At 36.8% G+C, this 25,104-nt stretch overlaps 2 protein-coding genes across 4 annotated transcripts; both read right to left on the bottom strand.

The window, feature by feature from the left end:
- Positions 1-569: 569 nt before the first annotated feature.
- Positions 570-15,351, bottom strand: znf143a (zinc finger protein 143a). Its single transcript, XM_058783557.1, has 16 exons — positions 15,204-15,351; positions 13,372-13,474; positions 12,786-12,872; positions 11,699-11,782; positions 11,473-11,601; positions 11,181-11,374; positions 9,330-9,401; positions 9,132-9,245; positions 6,788-6,863; positions 6,149-6,273; positions 5,719-5,899; positions 3,077-3,304; positions 2,863-2,993; positions 2,120-2,251; positions 1,248-1,355; positions 570-854 (listed from the first exon to the last, which is right to left on the bottom strand). The coding sequence occupies exons 2-16, from the start codon at positions 13,466-13,468 to the stop codon at positions 771-773; spliced, it is 1,842 nt and encodes a 613-aa protein (XP_058639540.1). The 5' UTR covers positions 13,469-13,474; positions 15,204-15,351; the 3' UTR covers positions 570-770.
- Positions 15,352-16,947: 1,596 nt separating this feature from the next.
- On the bottom strand, positions 16,948-23,642 carry LOC131544124 (serine/threonine-protein kinase pim-2-like). Of its 3 annotated transcripts, none has more exons than XM_058782147.1 (9): positions 23,615-23,642; positions 19,471-20,478; positions 18,921-19,103; positions 18,738-18,832; positions 18,540-18,590; positions 18,052-18,430; positions 17,736-17,921; positions 17,431-17,519; positions 16,948-17,295 (listed from the first exon to the last, which is right to left on the bottom strand). In XM_058782147.1, exons 2-9 carry the CDS (start codon positions 19,760-19,762, stop codon positions 17,266-17,268), a joined length of 1,305 nt encoding a protein of 434 aa, XP_058638130.1. In that variant the 5' UTR covers positions 19,763-20,478; positions 23,615-23,642; the 3' UTR covers positions 16,948-17,265. The 3 variants fall into 3 exon arrangements, with proteins under 3 accessions (XP_058638130.1, XP_058638129.1, XP_058638131.1); XM_058782146.1 differs by lacking the exon at positions 23,615-23,642 and adding an exon at positions 20,769-20,825; XM_058782148.1 differs by lacking the exon at positions 23,615-23,642 and having other exon boundaries at positions 19,471-19,743; positions 20,321-20,746.
- Positions 23,643-25,104: the final 1,462 nt, after the last annotated feature.

The following is a 25,104-nucleotide window of genomic DNA, read 5'->3' as shown; positions in this document are numbered from 1 at the left end:
TCAAGTGAGAGCAAAGGTTTTCATGTGTCAAACTATGCAAAAAAGCAAATTTTTTTTTTGCATTTATTTTTGGCCATATGACAGAAATCTAATATTTGTCGTATTTCTGTTTTGCATAAAATTGAATAATATTTGGTACACATTATACTGTATTCTAAAATGATCTGATATTAACTTTTGCATGGATTTTATTGAAAAGAGCTTAGGCTCATGTAACCAGAAGTTTTAAGATATATGAATATGCTTTTAAGTTTTTCTTTCCTCATGGCTTTACATTATCTTAACAAGCAAAGCAATTCAACATTACATCCTTTGGATCTCTGGCAAGCCATTCTTTGTAATCTTCTTTGGTGAGCCAAATATCTTGAAACTTGCATCTTCCAGGCATCATGCTTCAGTGGTTTCAGCCTATTTTTGCCTTGTTTCACGGTGTGTCTGTGAAACGTTGAGGTACCATCTTAGTAGTTTTGTGTGTGTGAACGTAATGGCAACGAACGACACAAAGTACCTCACATGGGAAACACTTAACGTAACGCATAAATTGTGAAAGCATCACAACACACCAAACATCCCGTTCATCTCTTTTTATTTAAAAATTGCAAACAGGTTTCTGCCATTTAGATATCTATATCATTATGAACAAAATCTGTTAGAAATGCTATCATGGTGCACAGCTTAACCTCTGTACAATTGTGGCGAAAGGGTAATTACAAAAGTTCATAATTTGCTCATGTAATCACTAGTCATACTTCATCAGATGGTGAAGGTAGTTAATTGGCCAGTTCTGCCGTTTCACTTCCCTGTAATGATGATGCTATTCTCAGAGCCTCTTCCAGTGAAGTCTGTTCATTGAGCTGCAAGAGAAAATACAACATCTGTGTTCAATAACACACGCATATGCCCAGCTAGACAGATAGAGGTCAATGAGTGACTAAAGGCTGGAATAAATTACATGACTTGCTCAGATTGTTTTCCCTGATTTGCATTCTCAATGAGTCGATGTCAGTTGCAGACAAGTCAGAGCCAGTCGGCAAGTTTCAAGCAAAGTTGACAAATTTCACAAAAAATTGTGATTTTTTTTTTTTTTTAGCTCCAGACTCATAGCAGTTGCTCAAAAACATACAACAAACCAACCGGCCAAAATCTGGCTTTGACTTTAAGCAACGAGCACTGAATTCCTATAGACGACAAATCGAGGCAAAAATCAGGTCAAAATTGTGATGCATTTCAGCCTAAGTGAACTATACCTGAACAGCAATCTGTGTGCCATTAGAAGTAGCCAGAAGTGTAATTGGATGTGCTGACAAATCCTGTATGCTCCTGGAAGATGATAACTCTGGAATCATAGTAGTCATCTGGAGAAATCAGGGAAAAAACATAAACACAGTTCATGTGACTAGTTTGTAGACTGCTGTAGAGATTTTTTTTTTTTTGTAGGCCAAAACCCAGAAATGTGTTAGCATTTTTTAACTTCCAGTTCCATCGTCCTCAAGTCAATGGATTTTTTGAATGGGTTTTTGGTTAAATGCCTGAAATAAAGTTAATCTGTGGTTAATAAAGTCTCGAGATATTTTCATGTTTTATTCTATGACATAAAATACATCAGTAACACCCCCTTTTGATTTTTTTTAAAGCTTTTACTCTACTTGAAAAAGGCATTTGCTAACAAATGGCTTAATAGGACTGCGGAGGTTGAAAGAAAATGCTTTTTAAATAATAAGAGCTGTCAGAAAATTAGTGATGGTGACGCTGAAGTCGAGCAGGTTATTCATAGCCTACGTTTAGCTTTTTACTTTTGGCTTCTGTTGTGTTCATTAGTGAAGATTATCATGATGAACAAAATGTGTAAGAATCATAAACTTTTGTTGGCCATAGAGCTTATTTTCTGCAATCATCCAAAAGCCAGTGGCAAAATCCTATTGGGTTTTTGTCGAGGGAACCAAACTACAAACATACGTCATCACTGCAGCGCTCTATATCCACACAAATCAGAATGGGCAGAATATAGTTATGTGAGAATTAGGAAGAGAAAGTTTGAGGTACTTGCCGAAAATAAAAACCACACACATAAATATACTTGTTTTGTTCCCAAATTTACAACAGCCAAAAGCCTACACACCTGTCCTTCAGTCCCGTCCTCTGAGACCACAGTCAGTGAATGAGCCTCCGCTGATGACAGCAAGGACTCAGTGGGTGGGATGGTGATCATACTGCCATCTTGTGTTACCATTGTGATTACATTCCCAATAGCCTGTCAGAAATCACAGAATTTCCCAATTTTGAATTAGATTTTATTTCTGTATATTCTCCTCTAACTTTAATTTTAAGTTAAATTTTGAGTCATTTTGTTGTTTTTTAATCACTATATATGTATATAGATTAAAAATCTATCTATATTTAATATCTATATCGTTTGTGGGGTTTTTTATTATTAGAAATGTTGTCTTGAAAAAGAGCTGAAATAAAATGTGTTTAAACTTCATTCAATTTCAGTTACCAATTATTTTCAGTAACGAGAATGTTTTTTATGGTTATAGTTTTAGTTGTAAATAAAACAAAGATAATTGAAACATTTTACAAGCAAATACTACACTGTAAAAAACTTACTTTTAAAGATTTTAAAACACTATTTCATTTTTTTACTGCAAAATTTCGTGTAATTCAATGTGTTACTTGCCATTTCCTTGTGAAATTTACTAGCAATTTGTTTTTGTTTTTATGCAAATTGTTTCTACACCACTTTTTCAGTTTTTCTACTTCAAAATTTCATGTTTAATTCAATTTAAAGAAATTAACTTAACTTCTGAGTGAAAACTGTTTAAACTCCCATTTTGTTCTGTGTATAATAACCCTGATGCAAACCTGTGATGCTCCATCTTGTGTGATAAACGTTACATGTTGTTCTGTGACTTCAGAGATCTCAGAATCCATCTCTGGACAAGAGTCTTCACACTTCACAGGGCTAACAGTCAGGGAGGGGTCATCTATAGCCTCTGAATACAAAACACAGCCCAGTTTCACTCAGAAAATATCATCAAAAACGGATCATGTGTCTATAATGAAGATCAAAACCAACCTGAAGGTGGCTCAAAATAGCCCTCCGACTCCTCTTCTATAGGCTCAGAGTCATTGTGCGCTGAACGTTTATGCATGACCAGTGTGGAAATCTGCTTGTACGTCTTTCCACAGTGGTTGCACTTGTAGGGTTTGCAGGGAGTGTGCACTACATTATGTTTGTATAGACTAGAGTACTCAGTGAATCGCTTGTCACAACCAGGAACTGTGCAAACATACGGCCTCTCTCCTGCATGCAATAAAGATACTGGTTTAGACATCTCACAGAGTTAACTTCATACTTACATTTAGGTTAGATTAAAAATTATGATGAAAGAATTAATTCTGTTACATGTCTTTTCAAATCCACATGACTTTCTTTTCTTTCATGAAAACAAGGTCAGTTTTTGAATAACCTGGATACTTAAAGGGACAGTTCACCCAAAAATGACAATTCTGTCACTGTTTACCCACTTATGTCAATACAAACCTGTATAATTTTCTTTTTTTCTGTGGAATATATAAGGAGATATTGTGAAGTAACTTGGTCACCAAATAATTGTGTAGTGACTTGACTTGCATAGTATGAACGAAAACACTTCTTAAATATCTGTAACACTTTACAAAGTCTTCTGAAGCCATACCACAGCTTTATGTGAGAAACAAATCTTGACATCTTACCGGATCAGCACATTATTCAAAATTTCTCCTTTTGAGTTGCACTTAAAGTCCGTGTAAAGCGATTTTAAAACATGTGTTCTGAGTTTGTCACACAACAGAAAAATGTGCTATTAATCACCCAGCCAAATTTGAATGATAAAAAAAACGAAAAACTAAAGTAACTAAAATAAGTTATCAAAACCTTTGACTCTGCTCTCAAACGCTGGGGGCGTGTTCGCTGTCGGCGCTGAAACCACGCCCACTCGCGGGAAAGCGGCCGCCTCTCTCAACTGTCAAATACCGATACAACCTGAATGGGTGCTACAGATGCTACCTCTAGTAGCTTAAGCCCCGCCCCCCTTAGTTACTGTTGCTCCGTCGGACAAACAAACAGAGCTGCTCACTGTCTTTCAATGACAGCTAGTGTGAAAACCTTGTCCCACGATGTTTTTGCACAATTTTGGACACAGAAGGCCACCAAATTGGAATTAAATATTCCACAGAGAGATTTATAAAATATTTAAAAATAAATACGGTGGGTAACTCGAAGGAGGGTTTACAGATCACGATGCAAGCGGGAGAAGTCTGATACGGTCAGTCATCACGATCGCGGATGACAACATGCAGGAGCAACACTGTTCATGTATCGCAGGGTACGATTAAATTAATGTACATTTAACCAGTTTAATATGGAGAGGCACTGAAATGTAGACCTTCGTTTATGTGTTTTTGACCTACACTGTACAAGACGCAAGAACAGTCCGCTAAGTTATTTAGGTTTGTATGTTAGCATGGACTCTAACTTTAACGTTAGCTAGTTTTAGCCAGAGATGCCTTGCTAAAGCACAACATTAACATTAATGTTCTGCTTCAGCAGATGAAAATAGTAACTTAATGAGTGTATGACAACCAGAAAATGAACGTTTTTGTCTTCATTTGTATTGGGGTTGAATACTTAAGGACATTTTGCTCTGTTTTGTTTGGATTCAGGAAATGTAATAAAATAAATGATATTGCCCATCCTCTCAAGATACCTGGAATCAGTGTTACAAGTACCTCAGGCACATAGTTTTTCCATTTTAGAAGCATAAACCCCATAAAACCGATGCGATCTTCGGATCTTCCCATGTTTCTCTGTGGCGCTGAAACCTAAAGATGTCCGAGTTCCGCTCCCCGTGCAGCTGATACTCGACTGCCATTGGCTAGTCTGCGTTCGAGGGGAGGGGCTTACCGATTTATACAGCCATACATGTTTGAGCCTCCAGAACCAGAATCTAATTCAGATGACATTGACCGGCTACCCGAGAATCAACCTCATCCCACTCGGTCTGCAACAGAATGGTACTTTTTTTTTCTTCCTTTCATGCAAGTTAGCAATATGTAACTAGCATAACCTTAGCGAAATAAAGTAAAGTTATTAATAAATGATTGTTAATAATACAGAATTGATAACTCAAATGGATGTCAATACCTTTAGTCAGACTGTGAATTAAACTGCATGTGTACCTGTGGTACTCTCCAACTCTAGCACTCTCTATCCTAATTTTATTTTATCTATCTGCCTTTTTATTTAAAAAAAAATACACATTTGACCCTCCATCAATTGCATATTTATTCTCTAACTGCTAGCTTGTCTTGTAAAACTAATACTAGCTTTCTTTTTTTCTATTCTATCTACTTGTTTCATAAAAAAAAAACACCTTTTTATGTGTACTGCGTTAGGCTAACCAAGACTTGTAATAGCACTTGCATGTTGTTGCTCTTTTGTTGATTTTGATTGCTTCTAATGTCCTCATTTGTAAGTCACTTTGGATAAAAGCGTCTGCTAAATGACTAAATGTAAATGTCGACGCACAGCGCAGACAGCAATACATTTCTCAGAATTCTCTTTACACGGACTTTAAGAAAGCAAGTCATAAGGTTTGGAGCGATATGAGGGTGAGTAAAGGATGACAACTTCAATTTCTGGGTGAACTATCCCTTTAAGGCTAAAGAGCTGCACACCTGTATGGATCCGTATGTGGTTCTTGTAATTGGTTGCGCTGGCAAACGCCCGATTGCAGCCTGGCTCTGGGCAGTGATACGGTTTCTCTCCAGTGTGCGTGCGAACGTGCACCTTACAGATGTTTGAGGTAGTGAAGGATCGTCCACAGCCCGGGAATGGACACAGAAATGGTTTCTCTCCTTAAAAGAACAGAGAACAAATAGATCAGTGGGTCGAGCCCAAGTACTGTGGTGGTACCATGGGGTATGACAGTGTAATAGGGCAGATAATGACAAATCTTCATATGAAACTATTTTAAACAGCTTTTCAAATTATTATGCATGCAGCCTTTTGTTTACTTTTCAATTCCATGATAGCTTAACACTGTATTGTGCGATTCATATTTTCATGATATTCCAATAAATAGATGGATGATTTTAAGAAAAGTACCGTGTGAATTCTGGTGTGCTTTTGAAGGTCCCCTGAGGTCTTGAAAGATTTCTTACAGTCCATCTCCTGACAGCGGTAAGGTTTTTCTCCAGTGTGCGTCCTGATGTGACTTTTCAAACCGTAACCTAAAAGGAAATTAATTATACGTGATTACTATATAACAGTCCAAATATGTCAGAAATACACAGTTCAAAGGTCGGTAAGATTTTTAAAAATGTTTTAATACATTTATTTGATCAAACATACAGTAAAAACAGTACAACAAAACTGTACAGTACAAACAACTGGTTACTATTGCAATATATTTTAAAATGTAATTTATTCCTGTGGTGTCAAAGCTGAATTTTCAGCATCATTACTCTTCAGTGTCACATGATCCTTCAGAAATCATTCTGATGTGATGATTTGCTGCTCAAGAAACATTTGTTATACTATTGTAATATATAATTGTTGCAATATTGAAAAAAGTTGTGCTGCTTCATATTTTTGTGGAAACCACAATACACTTTTTTTCAGGACTCTTTGATGAATAGACAGCATTTACTTGAAACAGAAATCTTTTGTAACATTATACATGTCACTTATGAGCAATGTAAATGTAATGCACCCTTGCTGTGCATTACAAAGTGTTTCTGTTACCTGTTGCAAACTTTTTTCCACAGCCTGGTAGATCACAACAGTACGGCTTGTCACCTGTATGTGCTCTTTCATGTACCTGATGAAACAAAATGTAATCATAATCAGTGTTGGGGAAAGTTACTTTTAAAAGTAATGCATTACAATACTGCGTTACTCCCTAAAAAAGTAACTAATTATATTACTTAGTTACTTTTTCTGAAAAGTAATGTGTTTACTTTACTTTTGCGTTACTTTTTAAATATGAGCAAGGCTTGATTGTTTGTTTTTAATATAAGAAGTTCTATTTATAGCAAATGTAAAAGCCCTTTCACACCAAAAAGTGTAATGAATAAACCTCAGGCTGAAGGAAAAGTAAATTCACGTCTGTACAGTAGAAGAAGGTTCAATTCTCTTCACAAATAAAAAAACAGTGAAGCACAATTGTTAGTTTATCTAAAGTCATTTTTGCTTATTAGTATGGTTGAACTGGATCATCAAAGGTCAGCAGCTAAGACATTGGTTAATAAAATGGGATTGGATATAGGGCTGCAACTAACGATTATTTTAATAATCGATTAATCTGTCGATTATTTTTTCGATTAATCGATGAATCGGATTAAAAAAAAAAAAAGCATTAATTTCCAACCCTTTATTCAAAAACAGAACTAAAATCTTTAGAAAGTGCACAAACATGTTGCTCCTTGAACATCCCTGAGCTGTTATAATAATAATAAAATAAAATAAAAATGGACTAACACAAAAAACATACACATGTATGCTTTACATCTGCCAAATATATAGACTTTTTTGGGGGGGGGAGAGTGCAAAAAATTAAATAATTTAACAACACTGCGTCGTTAGCGTTGGTATTGTATCAGACACCTGCACTTAACATTATATGAAAATCAAGCTCAAATGGAGTTAATAATGTTTTTGACCAGAGAATGACGGAGATGGAGTGTTTTGTCTGTCGTTAGAACGGCTGTAACTGTTATGCAGTGCATAAGTGCATTAAGTGCATTATGCTTTCATCAACTTTTACAGGTTATATAACTTTGATTGTAGCTATATGGGCGCTTAGTTTTTTCTTGTTGTTTAATACACTTGGCCAAAATCTCAAATTAAGCGCTTATGCACATAATGCACAGGATATTTAAAACGTATATAGACAGCAAATAACTAATTCTTCTCCACTCTTCAAACACACAAAACATTATCCTTTACTGACATAGTGTTTGAGTAAAGAAAACGCTGTACTATTCAAACACCAATTATTTATTCACCCTTGCATTGCGAAAAAGCAGAGATCTCATCTTCTCCAGGCTGTGCGCGCGTCAATCTGAGCGGAGGCGGGGTGAAGGTACGAGGTCTCGCTGAGAGCTCGATGATCCAATGGCGTTACGGTTTTACTGACAAGTTATTTTAATGCTTATCATTGGTTTACTATTTTTAAAACTCTCTGATTTAAAATAATAAAACGAATTATAAGCGACTCAAGTTTGGATAATTTTCACAGCACCTGACTGGGCTAGGGTATGGCAACTGCCATACTCTGCCATCATAACGCCGCCCCTGCTCCCACACCTTGGATGACTTGGGTGCACGGATTTCTCTGCCTCCGCCATGTATCTTTCCTCTACCTCCGCTCGTTTTTTTTTTTTTTTTTTTACTTTTTTTATTTATGAGGCGCCAAACTCTGCTACCATCCGTGCGCGAGAGAGACCGAGTGTGTTCACTCCGCTCCGCGCTCAACTAAAGTTTTTTTTTTTTTTTTTTTTAATAATCAAACGTCTCCGCGTCGCGCGACACAACGAATCGATTATGAAATTCGTTGCCAACGCTTTAGTAATCGATTTTATCGATTTAATCGATTCGTTGTTGCAGCCCTAATTGGATACATTTGTGTTATTTAACATTTAATTATTGCAGGTTTGCGTCATATTCTGAGTTTGCATTTCACTGTTTTAATTCATTTTGATGAATACTAAATCTGTTTTTTGCCAGTGGGATGAATTAATGCACGTTCACATTTAGTCTAGAACTACAGTAACATCATGTTCACACAGCGCACACAACGCCTCTGTGCTTCCGATTTCTCCCAACATGGGGACAGGAGACTTGTCAGTCAATAAATGGGAAAACAAAGTAACTGGCGTTACTTTTTTGAAAAAGTAACTCAGATATTTTCTTGTAAATTAAAAAGTAATGCGTTACTTTACTAGTTACTTTTAAACAAAAGTAATCTGATTGCATAACTCGCGTTACTTGTAATGCATTACCCAACACTGATCATAATGCATTGCATTTGTCATGTCATCTATGAACTGCTTTTATTTATAAGCTCAAATATAAAAGCCATAATAACCTTAAGATGATTTGCAGTGGTGTAAAGCTTTCCACATCCGTCATAATTACACCGAAAACATTTCTCTCCTGGCGGCTGCGCATTACGCCGAATTCCTTGACCCTGAAGAACGATCTAGAGAGAAAAGATAAACATTTTTCAGCAACTCCGAGTTTGGCCAATGATGTTTTTATGTTGCATGGGAAATGATTTTCTCACCTGCATCTCCACAACACTGTGAGAATCATTGGTGATCAGCTCAGAGTTTGTGTAAGAGTCAATTTCTTCGATCTGCAGGAAAGAAATCAAGAATTATAATTACACTTTACATGTTTATTTATTTATTTATTTATTAACTTTGATAAGTGAGCAAGAATGATTGTACTAAAAATCATTTATAACACGTGATATACAAACCCGATTCCAAAAAAGTTGGGACACTGTACAAATTGTGAATAAAAAAGGAATGCAATAATTTACAAATCTCATAAACTTATATTTTATTCACAATAGAATATAGATAACATATCAAATGTTGAAAGTGAGACATTTTGAAATGTCATGCCAAATATTGGCTCATTTTGGATTTCATGAGAGCTACACATTCCAAAAAAGTTGGGACAGGTAGCAATAAGAGGCCGGAAAAGTTAAATGTACATATAAGGAACAGCTGGAGGACCAATTTGCAACTTATTAGGTCAATTGGCAACATGATTGGGTATAAAAAGAGCCTCTCAGAGTGGCAGTGTCTCTCAGAAGTCAAGATGGGAAGAGGATCACCAATTCCCCCAATGCTGTGGCGAAAAATAGTGGAGCAATATCAGAAAGGAGTTTCTCAGAGAAAAATTGCAAAGAGTTTGAAGTTATCATCATCTACAGTGCATAATATCATCCAAAGATTCAGAGAATCTGGAACAATCTCTGTGCGTAAGGGTCAAGGCCGGAAAACCATACTGGATGCCGTGATCTTCGGGCCCTTAGAAGGCACTGCATCACATACAGGAATGCTACTGTAATGGAAATCAGAACATGGGCTCAGGAATACTTCCAGAAAACATTGTCAGTGAACACAATCCACCGTGCCATTCGCTGTTGCCGGCTAAAACTCTATAGGTCAAAAAAGAAGCCATATCTAAACATGATCCAGAAGCGCTGGCGTTTTCTCTGGGCCAAGGCTCATTTAAAATGGACTGTGGCAAAGTGGAAAACTGTTCTGTGGTCAGACGAATCAAAATTTGAAGTTCTTTTTGGAAAACTGGGACGCCATGTCATCCGGACTAAAGAGGACAAGGACAAACCAAGTTGTTATCAGCGCTCAGCTCAGAATCCTGCATCTCTGATGGTATGGGGTTGCATGAGTGCGTGTGGCATGGGCAGCTTAGACATCTGGAAAGGCACCATCAATGCTGAAAGGTATATCCAAGTTCTAGAACAACATATGCTCCCATCCAGACGTCGTCTCTTTCAGGGAAGACCTTGCATTTTCCAACATGACAATGCCAGACCACATACTGCATCAATTACAACATCATGGCTGCATAGAAGAAGGATCCGGGTACTGAAATGGCCAGCCTGCAGTCCAGATCTTTCACCCATAGAAAACATTTGGCGCATCATAAAGAGGAAGATGCGACAAAGAAGACCTAAGACAGTTGAGCAACTAGAAGCCTGTATTAGACAAGAATGGGACGACATTCCTATTCCTAAACTTGAGCAACTTGTCTCCTCAGTCCCCAGACGTTTGCATGTAACGTGGTAAACATGGCCTTGTCCCAACTTTTTGAAGATGTGTTGACGCCATGAAATTTAAAATAAACTTATTTTTGCCTTAAAATGATACATTTTCTCAGTTTAAACATTTGATATGTCATCTATGTTGTATTCTGAATAAAATATTGAAATTTTAAACTTCCACATCATTGCAATCTGTTTTTATTCACAATTTGTACAGTGTCCCAACTTTTTTGGAATCGGGTTTGTACAACAATGCTCCCTAATTCAATACTGCCAGCAAAATCATTGCAAATACACAGAATATCTTTGCATTAGCCCTAATCATATTGGTTGTACCTTGGTTGTGTACTGCTCCAAAGCATTGATTGTTTCTTGGTCAATAGCTGCATCTGTGTGCAAATCTGCTACTGTGCCATTCGTCTGGATGGCCAGAATGGTGTTCGGTTGCGACACCTGAACAGCATGATGTATGTAAGCGGTAGACCCGTCCTCCAACTGCACCGCCTGCAGGGTATTGGGTTCATATGTATCTGCCAATGCAATATTGATATAGATATATTAAAAAGCATGTTCATCCGAATCCCATTTAACATCTTGCTGCGTAGTAAAAACAGAAGAAAGGAAAAACCTTTTGCAGTGTGGTGGATGTAAGCAGTAGTTCCATCTTCCAACTGCACAGTCTGAGCATCCTCCAGTCTTAAGCTCTCATTACCAACAACATCACATACAGTTGAGCCCGTCCAGTTATTTGGCTCATCTAGTGTGAATAAAAATAAATAATATTATAAGCCTGTTCCAGATCACGTCTGGTGGATCTAATATAAAGATTTGCTACATAACAAAGAGTAAAATACCTGCTTTTGGAACAGCAATGTGTTGCACATAAGCAGAAGACCCATCTTCTAACTGGATCACCTGTCCTTCTACTATATTGCTGTCTGGGGGAAAACAACCAGCACTCAGTTAATGCCTCACTCAGAATATCATGTCAACTGTGTTTAAAAAAAAAAAATTTTATTGTATTATTTTATGAAAAAGCAAAAATACATGCAACTTTGATCTGATTATTAGAAAATACAGGAGTTTTAATTTAATGTTTTAATTATTTTAGCTTTCTTGTTATGTTTGGCTAATAGATATGAAAGTTTGTTTCCGCCATATAAAAAAATAAAAAGGTAATTGCGACTTTTTATCTCTCAGTTCTGGGTTTATATCTCACTTTGTTTCACACAATATCGATAAAAAAAAAATAACTACAAGACATAAACTTGTGAAAAAGATGTTTTCTCTCAATTCAAATTTACATTTCACAATTCTGAGATTATCTCTCCCAATTCAGTTTTTTTGTTGTTTTGTTTCCATCATTTAAAAAAAAGGTAATTGCGACTTTTTCTCACAATTCTGATGTTTTTCTTGCAATTGCAAGTTTATATCTCACAATTCAGTCTTTGTTTCTAAGATTTGCAAGATATAAACTCTGAATTGCCAGGTATAAAGTATATGAACTCGCAATTCTGAGATTATATCTCATTATATTATATCATTGTATATTAGAAGCAATGTCTGAATCGTGAGATAAAAAGTCACAATTACCTTTTTTTGTTCCATGACGGAATGAGTCTTCCTTAAATATGTTTAAAATAATAAATCCAAAAATTCAACTAATAAACAAGTAATTTTGAGATCCTGCAGCTAAACTAGTTCACAAAGTCATGGATTTGAATCACACGAGAACGCATTATCAATAAAGTAAATGCAAATGTTTGATGGAAAGTGTGTAAAGATAACCAGCAAATGAGATAACCAACAAATTAGCTATTCTACATGTTAATTTATTTCCTATAGTAATGCTGAGCTGAGTTTTATTACATCTTAAAAGTGTCTCAGATGAACAATGTTTCTGCTCAAATTGTTGTTCAGGGTGCACAGCAATAAATATACCTTGAGGGTTGTGAGGTATATATGCAGTGGAGCCATCTGCTAAAGTCACAGCCTGCAGACTGACTGTGTCCATGCTCTGATCGCCATCTGAATCATTAACAGGAAAATTAGAGACAGGCATCATGACTGTAATACTGGATCACACTGCCATTCAAATGTCTCTTATGCTCACCAAGGCTGCATTTACTTGATAAAAATACAGCAAAATCATGGCCATATTACATTTTTTTTTTAGCATCATTACTCCAGTCTTCAGTGTCACGTGATCCTTCAGAAATCATTCTTATACTGTACTTTTCTTGGTGCTCAAGAAACATATAATATTAATATCAATGATGAAAACAGTTGTACTGCTTAATATTTGCTTAAAATTTGATAATTCTTGTAACAATGTAAAAGTTATTCACTTCTGATCAATTTAATGCATCCTTTCTGAATAAAAGTATTTATTTCTTTAAAAAAATAAATAAAATCTTACTGACTCCAAACTTTGGAATGGTAGCATATGCACACCTTTCCCTTTAATAAAATGCCCATTTTTGAGGAAAAAAAAATTATAAATGCTTATAAAGTGTGCAGCTCTGACCTGCAATCCCCACAGTTTCAGTTAAGCAGAGAGTGACCTCCTGAGCATCTCCCTCATGCTGGAAATCTGCTGACTGATTTATCTGAGCCAGCAGCATTATAACCTAGGAGAAATCAAATGTTATAAATCAAACACTATAACTCTATGATCACATTGATTATAAGAGTTATGGAAACGTGGTCTCATATTGCATATATCGTTGATTGCATATGACTATTAAAGATTCCATGTCCAAAAAAATTTGTTTAGTGGGACACTTTCCTTACGGGTTAAGAAGGTTGAATACTGTTAGCGGTCTCTCTTTTTATTTGCCCTCAATTGTAATGTCAAGATGGAAACCTATTATTAAAATTTTATTAATTTAGCTTCAAAAGACACAGCAAACTTTACCCATCTGATAGAATCGTACACGGATTTAGAAGATAAATTTAAAATATATTATAATAATAATTCTAAGATTACAAAAGATAATACAAAAAATATATATACTTTAAATATATTAAAGAACCTTATGCCCCGTGCAGCTCTTTTCACTTTAAACATATAGCTACACAGGTCAACATGGGAATAAAACAAAGTGCTTCTTCCTATTTGGTCCATCATGATATTTCTAGTTTTCATTATTTTGACATGTAGATGCCTATATGGATGTTATATATCATATTAACCATGTAATGCCTGATATATGAAAAACTGCCAGAAAATATAAAGGAAACGCTAAAAATAAAGTTTGCCAGTATGTTTTATGTATGTTTAAAGTATGACTATGACATGATAAAGTGAAAATATGGAGCATGCAACATAGCATCCTACATAGGCCCAAACTAAATAAAAATATGCAAATTGGTGCAGATGCTGTTATTTATATAACCAAACACAGACTACTTGCATAAAATGCATATAATTACGAGTTGTCAATCTATATATCCTAAAAATACATCTTGGTATTTAAATGCTTAGTTTCATGATGAAAACTCTACAGTTTTAATTGTTGGGAAAGCAAAACATGTAATGCAAAGCAATGATGACTGAGAGATGGACAAATAAACTTCCTACAAATTTCCTCAAAAGCCTAATGTATCATATATTTAACATGTTTTGTCTAAAAAATGGATGCACGGATAAATAAAATAAAAAACGGATGTATGGGAAATGCTTCATTCCTCTAAACATCCATCTTGAAATATTTCTAACAATACACAAGTTATTCTTATGTTTATTTTATAGAATCGTTAAAAGATTTCACAGCAAAAAAAGAGCAACCTGACGGTGGACAGCTTTAGAATGATACTAAAAGGCCTTTTACTTACTCAAGTATCAACTATTAAGTTAATCATACGACAGAAGGCATGTAGAAGATCATGCATAATCAGGTTTCACCAGGTTTTTAGAAACTCATGTATCGAATATGATACAGTAGGTTTTATACGCTTTTATAGGGATTCAGATGATATCATTAAAACGATCACAAAATACTATAAACCAGACGTGAAGTTTTACTTCCTAATCTCGAGAAAGCTTTTTGTCCTTCATGTTCTTCATGAGTCCTTTAGCTTGTATCATTTTTTTTTTTAAAGCGAGTGTTGTCAGGATTTCCCCTAACATGAAAACAGTGACACTTGAGACTAAAGGAGGTGAACTCGAGGCAGAGACATATGCTGTGATGGAAACAAAATACCGAGACAATTACAGTCGATAGTTTTTTAGCACATTCTGTATAAGCATGGTTTATAACTGCTGCTGCATATGTGATTTTGTGTGGCCGCAATGTACTGAAAATCGTCTGATCTAGCACAATAATAAGAGATGTATTTAGTGCTTCAGACACTCACCTCTCTGAAGAGCCCAAATCTACTAGAAACAACGCACCGAATCAAATGATATGTGTAATATTTCCATATAGGAAGGTCCCTAACATAGCGAAATAAAACGGTGGTGTGTTTTGAATCGGTATTTTTCTTCTCTGGTTTTAATGTTAGATATCCAGCGAAGAGGTCTGTTCTGCCCCCTGCTGTTCAGGAGTGAAAAACACTACCAGTCCAAAACATAAAAACAAATAAATATATCCACAAACCTGAAAGAAATATTTGCTCACTATAGCCTACCAGTGTCATTTTGTTACTGAGACATTTTGTTATTTGTCTTTTTAATATTTCCCATTTTCGATTTTAGTCATTTTGCTGTTTTAGCAATTTATTTTCTTTTAATTCTTAGTATTTTTTATTCATTTTTATTTCAGCACACCCATGCTTCCATTTGTGAAATATTTAATAAAGAATCAATAGGAGTGTCCAAACATTTTGTTTTTTCAAGCTAATGACCTGATCTGAATCTTGCTGAAATATAATATAGTTTTCATTCTTCTTAATTAAGATGAGATTCTTTTATCCTCGAGTGGAACATTGCCTCTAAGTACTTGCAAGCTTCTGAGACCCTTGTGCAAAAGCTTCCAGATCTGATCATCTTTGGTCTTTATGCTGCCACTGCTTTCCTCAAATCCCAGCAAATATTTTCATTGAGATGTAAATCTGAACACTGAACAGGCAACTCAATGGCATTCAATGACCAATCCCTTCAGCAGATTTGGATGGCTGTCCTGCTGATGCTACAAAGAATCCATAATGTTTCTTCATACAGTCAAGATTTATACTTCCTGCAACAGAAAAACACCCCCATAACAAGACTGGTCCACCTCCACTTTTGACCATGGAGATTCATCTGCTCATAAGCTTTGTCTTTTTTACTGCTGATCTGTGGATCCAAAAAGTTACAGTTTGCTCTCATTACTCCATAAAACATTATTTCAGAACTCCACAGATCAATCCGAATTAATATTACCATAATAAGGCTGCCAACTGTACCTCTATGACTTTAAGTGTCATTGAAATCTTCTTCTAGCCATAGACCTTCTAATGTAATACAATTATTTATTTTCTAAAGCCTTTGTGAGAGCTCATTTGACTTGGCCATGCTACTCAACTTTACATTCAATTACAACCTGTAACAGCTCAAGCTAATTAAGTTTTCTTCTAGATTTTCCAGTGGCTTAATTGTGTTTTAACACAATTTTGTACCCTACCATATAAACAAGTGACTTAAAACAGCATTTTGAATAAGGTTGTTTGACACAGCTGTATTAGAAAGAAAATAAAATTTTACATCACTTTTAATATGCCACTAAACTAATATGCCACTTAAAAATGCTCTGGATTTTAAGGTTCTTTTTGAGTTTTGATTGATTTTAAAGTTCAATTTGTAAATTATTAGTCTCTTCATAAACATGCAAATTTCACTCGCCATTTAGGCCAGTAAACCTTTTACTTGGTTATATTTTCCCACTTAAATGTTCTCATATTAGCATTATCATAACACTCACACAAGATTGAAAAACAAAACATTTTAGTATAATATAAAGTAGTATAGTATAATTTTCTGAATATGAAAATGAAAATTAAAAAGTCAGGCAAAAATGTTTTTATGCATTTATTTTTTTATAATTATAATTTTATAACAATAACAGTAACAACAACATTAATAATATTAATAATAATAATTAGATAACAGCAACAATAATAGTAATATTTAATATTTTACATATTTTAGAAAAAATACTATTTACAGTGCATTTACATATGTGGTCACCAAATATGCAAGTAATACTGCCAGACACAAATATTACTGCCTCAAACCGAGGAGCCAGATGCTACCAGGGTTTGGCAGCCTTGCAAGATGCTAAGGCACTGAGGGACGACGCAGACGCAGACGCCGGGCAGTAAGCTGAAGGATGGAGAGACCGAGCCTGAAAACTCTGTGACAGCCAATAGAGGAACCTCTGGTGCGGCCGTGGCAGGAGCGGCTTTCACAGGAACCTCTCGTTGCTCTGTTTACCATTATTCACATTTTCCTCCATGTTGGTTTGGTGATCTGGAACAAAAAAAGAAAGAATGCAGAGATCAGGGTTACTGTCTATAAACATTGTAATTAGAAAATAAATTAAACTTCAGATAAAAACAAATGCACAGTCATTATACATAGTCAATATCATTTGTAGCTCAGTACCTTAAACCAATCATGTAGAAGGATTTCCCCCAAATCAATCCGCTGGCTTGGGCTTTCATTCAGCAGGGACCGAATCAGGTGGCTGCATTCTGGAAGAGAGGAAGAGATGAGAGAGTCAGATTACCTTACCTTAAACTTTACACATGCTCTCTTTGTATTAAGTTGTAAAATTTGACTGTTCTATACTGTACAAGAAAAACATGTAGAATTTCTGTATTATCCATCTTTTATAACACCACTTGGCTCAGGTGTTACTTTTTCCTCCTTGTTTTGTATGATTTCAATTACAGTCTTTGGCATCTTACCAGTCTTATCGTTTGACAAGTCAGGCTCAAACCAGGCGCTGTAGTCAATCAACTCTATGTCTCTGGGTTCTGGATAGTGTCCACACACCAGGATGAACAAGAGCACTCCCAGGGACCATACAGTTGTTGGCTTCCCATGGTACTTGTGGTCCACATAGTACTCAGGCGGGCAGTACTCTGGTGTTCCTGTAGGAAAGAGATTTTGTTTTGATGAGTAAGCTTGAAATACAACAGCGTATTTTTGAAATTAAAAGAAAAAATGCTGGGAGATATGGTTTACTTGTCCCAAGTCCCAAACTACAGGTGCAATACATACCACAAAATCTTTCATATCCGGAGTCTTGCAGGAGATCCCCACACCCGAAATCAATCAGTTTGACCTCAAGTGTTTCTGGGTTGATCAGCAGGTTCTCCAGCTTGATGTCCCGGTGAAATACTCCTCGCTGACAGCACGTGTGAGCGGCCTTTGTTGTCTGCGCCATGATAAACCGTGCTATGTCCTCGCTGAGGAAGCCTCCCTGAAGCATCACATAATCCCACAGATCTTTGCAGGGGGACGGCCGTTCCATGACCATGATGTAACGTTCAGGCTGGTCCTGCCAGTCCAGCAGCTGAATGATCTCTGGAGCTCTGGGCTCTTTGTTAACAAGGAGTAAAAGGCCGACCTCTAACGGAAGGGGTGCGGGATGACCAGGCTAGAACAAAGATCATTGTTAGATGGAGTTGCTTCACTAAATAGACTTTGTGTCCAGTCTTGGACAAATTGTTGTCAGTATGTTTTCACAGTGAGCATAGCCTACTTACAACGTAGATGTATTTCATGTTCTTTGGCTTGCTGGCAATTTTCACTGCCACCTGAACAACAAAACAACACATTTATTACCGACATTTACAACATGGCAAGTGCACTAAATAATTGGACATAATATACACTGAGATGACTTACAATGGACATAGTGAGAGAACACAATGTAGTAAAATATTTTAAGAATATAACACTACCTCAAGGCCATCCTCCAAGCGTTTCCCTTCATAGACGCAGCCGAATCCTCCCTCACCAAGCATTTTGCCGATTTCATACCGGCTCAGAATGTCATCTGTTAAAAGATGAATAATTGTAGATGACATGAAATGTCAAACAGTAGTTCCCAGTGTTGTGTGTAGTGTTAGGGGCAGAAAACTCACCTTCAGTTGTCAAGTCCACTATGCTGTTGTGAGCTGATGCTGGACCGACTGGACTGTGGTGGACTGGAGCTGGAGGGCTTTGAACCTGCTGATCTACAGGAGGAAGGTCTTCAAGATCGCTGGAAAGAGGTTCCTCTAGAGGATCCTCTACGGACCAGGCAATGGACTGCAGAGAAATATGATCTAAAGAGGGGAATAACAAATAAACAGGTGTTTTAAACAAATAATTGAATATTGCACACTCAAAATTATGACCGTTCTTCAGTTACCACATGAAATCTAACTTCTTTAAACCACGTTTCATCTTTTTGATGAAGATTTATGTCATGTCCTGTAATAAAAATCTTATCATATCGAATTTTTGGATATAAAGTATGATTATAGATAACATATGGTAATTAAGGACACGCCATCTTTGTAAACAGAAAAATTCCCCTAATTCATGAATTAGATTTCCATTAATGGATACTCATATTGAGCTAAAACATATGTGGATTTTTTGATGCACAGAGCTCTCATTTATACATTCTCAACTGGACATTTGGTTTACCTTCTACTTGTCTCTCATATATCATCGCCTGTTCTGAACCGCAGCTCCATTTAACAGATTTAAGAGACAGCAGCTTCTCAAAACTCTCTGTCCTCCTTTTCTTTCTCACTGGCATTTCATGTTCTTGACTAGCACCAATGGGCAGATGGTTCTCAGCCGCATTGGTGCTGGATGTTGGTGGTGGCGTACTCTGATGGGAGTCGTACACCTGATCGCTAAAAGAACTTCTTTTTCTTTTTGGGCCAATGATGAAAGATGTCTGCTTGGTTTCATCTGTGTTTAAAGATAACATATCCTGGAATAAAAATCTGATTGTGGTCCTGATCAAACTTCAGTTGAATTAAAGTGTGTGATATTGTGGATTTTTCCCATATTGTGATGAATGACACATCATCCTTGAAAACAGATAAATTACCCTAATTTATAATTTAAGTATCTATTAATGGATACTCATATCGAGCTTAAAATTATTAGGGTTCATGACATTGTCATGCACATTGTCAAATGGTTGTCTGATTTACCCTCAGCTCGTCTCTCACTGGTGGCTGCAATAATCTGGACCTCCACTTTCTGACCCTGACCTGAACTGCTGCTCCAGTCAAATAAACGAAGAGAGGGCAGCTTCTCAAAACTACTCTTTCTCCTCCTCTGTCTCTCCTGACTACCATTTCCTTCACTAACAGGCTAATGAAAAAACACAAATCAGGGTTAGTGTCTATGAACATCACACAAAAAGATTAGACTTCAAAATGCATTAAATAGTGAGCATTATACACTCTAAGACATCTTAAAATGAATTTAGTGAGACGAAACTATTTGCCAGTTAAATAATGTAAGAGAATGACAATACCTCAAGGTCACCCTCCAAACGCTTGCCTTGGTAAGCTGGAGCTGGAGGGGTTTGAGCCTGCTGATCTTCAGGAGGAAGGACTTTAAGACTACTGAACAGAGGTTCCTGAAGACCATGATTCTCTAGAGACCAGCCAATGGACTGCAGAGAAATGTGATCTAAAGAGGGGAATAACAAACAAAAGGATATTTCACTCAAATAATAATTAAACACTGCATACTCATCTTAAGGTGATTCTTCAGTTACCACATGAAACCATGTTTCATCTGTTTACGACATGACCTGAATAAAAATCTGATCGTGATTTTTGCAATTTCATATGGTGTAGATTTTAGGATATTGTAATTATTGACACTTTATCCTAGGGAACAGAAAATTCCTTTAATCAATTTATATACATATATAGCTTTACAAATTAGGTAGATTCTCAAATGGTCACTGGATTTACCCTCAGCTCGTCTCTCATTTCTCAGTGCAGTAACGTTAGCCTGATCTGAGCTGCCGCTCCAGTCACCGAAGTGAAGAGAGAGCAGCTTTTCAAAACTCTCCGTCCTCCTCCTCCTCTTTCTCCTCTCATTTTCCTCACCAGCACTAACGGCCAGACAGTTCTCAGCCGCATTAGTGCTGGAGATTGGTGGAGGCGTTGTACTCTGATGGACGTCGTACAACCAAGCGCTAGAACTGTGTTTTCTCTTCAGTGCCATGATAACAGTTTTTCACTTTAGAAAGCAACTCTGTATCGGTAACTGCAGAATGAGAAAAGGCGAAATCTCGCACTTCTGTGTATTCTAACACAAGTACGAACGTTCCATTTCTTTATGATGTCATCGAATCCAACGCTCAAGCGATGCTTTGGAATGCGCGTAATGTTACCAAATTAAAAATAAATAAATAGGCTACAAGAATGCGCGTAACACTGAAATCTGTCATTGTTCACATATTACACCAAGGGTCTCACTTTAATCACTTCCTTCAAAATAAAAACATATGACCCTACAAATCTAAACGAATTCCTCTTGTCCATTAACATGATTTATTTATTTATTTTATTATTTTTTTGCAAAATAGAACAAAATAAATGAATGTAGGCTACCACTATTCAATGTCAAAAGTTAGGCTACATAATTGGTTTATTTAAAAAAAAAAAAGAAAAAAAAAAGTTCAAATCATGAAATGTTTCGATTAATAAGAGAATAAGCATTTAGTGTGTCATTTATTGCAGTCTCTGATCAAGAGAAAATATTAGTCAAATTTTAATATATTGTTCTATTCTTGTTGAATTGCAACCATCATCTTGGATTACCCTTATCCATTGGCAGCACTATTGTTGTTGAGCCCACAATGTCCAAGTCTGCACCAAGAAATGTACTAGTTGCACGTACAGTGTGTCCCTTATGGGGGGACAAATGGATTCGAATGAAGACAGTCAATTTACTAGATCGGAATGCCAAAGTGGCGCAGGTTTACCCTTGCCTAGCATTAGAAGATCTAGAATTAACTTGTGGTAATGAAAAAGGTTCAGAAGTGATTCAAGCAACATGTATTGTCAATACAGCAGAGGAGTCGATGGCTGGGTCTGGACACTCAGGAAAGCTTCATGATTTGGGCCTAGATCAAATAGATATCCAGTCATGTGATGTGTCCGAAGAATGGAAGGAAAAACTGGCCAACCTTGTTGTTAAATACGAATCAGTTTTCTCCCGAGACAGACTTGACTGTGGTGAAGCGAAGGACGTTGTACACCGGATTAGACTGAAGGACGAGAAACCTTTCAGGTTACCATACAGGAGAGTTCCACCATCACAATATCAGAAGCTTAAGCAGACGCTTGATGAAATGGAGGAGAAAGGAATTATTAGCAGGTCCAGCAGTGAGTGGGCTTCTCCACTTGTCTTGGTCTGGAAACCTTCAGGGGAACTGAGAATTTGAGAACAGATTTCAGATGGTTGAACCAGAGAAGCGAAAAAGATGCTTATCCCTTACCTCATCAGTCTGATGCCCTCGCTGCCTTAGGTGGCAATTGCTACTTTAGTACAATGCACCTTACATCTGGGTTCTATAATATACCCATGCATGAAGATGATTGCAAATATACAGCGTGTACTACACCTGTAGGGCTTTATGAGTACAATCGAATGGCCCAAGGTTTGTGTAATAGTCCAGCTACATTTGCTAGGATGATGACCTCAATATTTGGCGATCAAAATTACATGTCACTCCTGTGTTATTTGGATGACCTCTTGGTTTTTGGCAAGAGTGAACAAGAAGCCCTGAATCACCTTGAGCTGGTATTTTCACACTTGAGAGAACATAATCTGAAGCTATCCCCAAAGAAGTGCTACTTCTTAAGGAAATCTGTCAAACTCTTGGGCCATATAGTCACAGCAGAATGCATTGCGATCTGATCCTGCGAAATTTCTGCAATTAATGAGATTACAGCAAAGGATCTAATGGAAGAAGATGGGAAAACGCCTTCGTACACCAAAGTCAAATCTTTTCTAGGTATGGCCAACTATTATTCACACTTTATTGAGAATTTCTCACATCTGGAAAAGCCATTATTCCAGTTAACAGCGGGACAAAAGGTTAAACGCAGAGGTGCAAGGGTCAGTGCTAGGCCATACAGATGCCTCAAGCCAGAAGATTGGACATCAGATTGTGAAAGGTCATTGGAAAAGCTTAAGAAGGTTATTAGCACCACCATAATTCTGGCTCACCCTGACTTGAACAAGCCATTTCTATTATTTACTGATGCATTGGGTGCAGTTCTGAGTCAGGTAGTTGATGGTGAGCTCAAACCAAGACCGGTTGCATTTGCAAGCAAATCCTTGTCCCGCTCTCAAGCCAGGTACCCAGCACATCGGTTGAATTCTTTGCCCTTAAATGGGCAGTGTGATAAGTTTGATCATTGGTTAAAAGGAGCTCACTTTACTGTGCTAACCGATAATAACCCATTAACATACATCATGACCAAGCCCAAGCTTGATGCTTGCGAGCAACGGTGGGTCTCGAAGTTAGCACCTTTCGACTTCGATCTTAAATACATTCCAGGATCACAGAACATCCCTGCAGATCTCTTGAGTCGTGAGCCATTTACAAAAGGGTTTAGAATAAACTAACCAGACAACAAAGCAAATCGCATGAGCTTTGACTCTGTTCAGAATGCATTCAAGTTATCCGTTAATTCTCAAGAGCAACAGAATGTCAAGAATGAGTGTAGAGACAGACAAGAAGTGGAAATTGATGAGGTGAAAGCTGTTATACAGTCCAGCCTAGACTGGGATTCCAGCTTACCAGTGCGCACAGCCCAGTTGTCCCAATGCTCAAGCCATATTTTGTACAGTCAGTCCACTCAGGCCCGGATTAACACAGTGTAGTGCCCTAGGGTGACCACATTTGAAGTGCCCCCGTTTTTTAATAAAAAAAAAATTCCATAAGAACAGGTAGAATAAGAAGAATAAGTTACTAATCAAAAGAAATCATTTAACAAAATTAGTTTCCACTACAAAGGTGGCACAGAAGAACACAAAAGTGGCATGTAGGTAAATTTACAGACATTTAGAGAGGCTCAGAGGTGGCATGGATGTTTTAAATTCATAACAATGTTGTGAGATTAATGTTTTAAATATAACATTTTGAATATAGAACTATTGTTTGATTGAAATTATTTAAATAACTGAAAGGACACTTTAAACATAAAAATAAAACTGCCAACAGGTGGCGGTAAATCACTGATTCGTTTGAACAGCTGATTCATTCAGGAACGAAGCAAGTGACTCACTTTATGAGTGGGTAATTGAATCACTGACTCACTAGACTCATTTAAAAGCAGGTTCATTCATAAATGAAACACCGCTATGTTTGAATGGAGATGCGAGCGGCTCGGCTGTGACTGTTTGAAACTATGTTCCTTGACTAAATAGAGCAAAATCAGGCAATATTGTTAAAAGTCATACAATGTACATCACTTTATATAACTTATTGTTTATTGAGCTGTTGTATTAATTTAATATCACATTTACAAACACCTTTAATAATCTTTAAAAGCTGTTACTCACTTCAGCAATCTCACAAAACTCCATTATAATCAATGAAGCTCTCTACACTGCACAACGAATCTCTTATTTACACCATCTACACTTTGTTTGTTATAACGAGAGCATTTGTGGCGTGCATAACTCAGCAATGAACAAAAGTATTTTGAGCAGTGAGTGGATTCTGATTAACATTGCATTCAAGGAATCAACATATGTCTGCGATACATTACTCAACGCTGCACAAACACGCAAGTAGAAATCTTTGAAGCTCCTCTCAGCGCAAACACAAATAGCCTATGCTGATCCAACCCATTCTCACACCCAACTCGTCACATATTGAAGCTTGGTCAGGACCACTTGGCGTCGCTTTTGACGCTCAAGGTACCCCTTAGCGTCATTTTTCGACTTGCAGGGTCCTCCGTTGCTTTAAATAGGAAACCCTTAGCGTCAATATGCCGACGCCATACTGGGAATTTTATCGTCATAATTAAATTATATATTGTGTAATAACATTGCCATTATTGCATATATGTTGGGGTGTGATTTTTCAATGTAAACAGCCACAACAGTTTTATTTATATTACATTATTTACACATTATGAGCACATAACCCAACCCCTGCCCCTAAATTTGTCAATAAAACACAAGATATAACAGGCAGATACAACTACTGTCATAATTTATTCAAAAAATATGAATATTCCAAGTCTTCCGAGGCAAAACATTTGATTTGTGAGAGGAGTAGAC

Source organism: Onychostoma macrolepis, chromosome 07, assembly GCF_012432095.1.
Source record: "Onychostoma macrolepis isolate SWU-2019 chromosome 07, ASM1243209v1, whole genome shotgun sequence".
Classification (NCBI taxonomy): Eukaryota; Metazoa; Chordata; class Actinopteri; order Cypriniformes; family Cyprinidae; genus Onychostoma; species Onychostoma macrolepis.
Note: the sequence above shows the minus strand (reverse complement) of the source record. Positions and strands in the feature narration are given on the sequence as shown.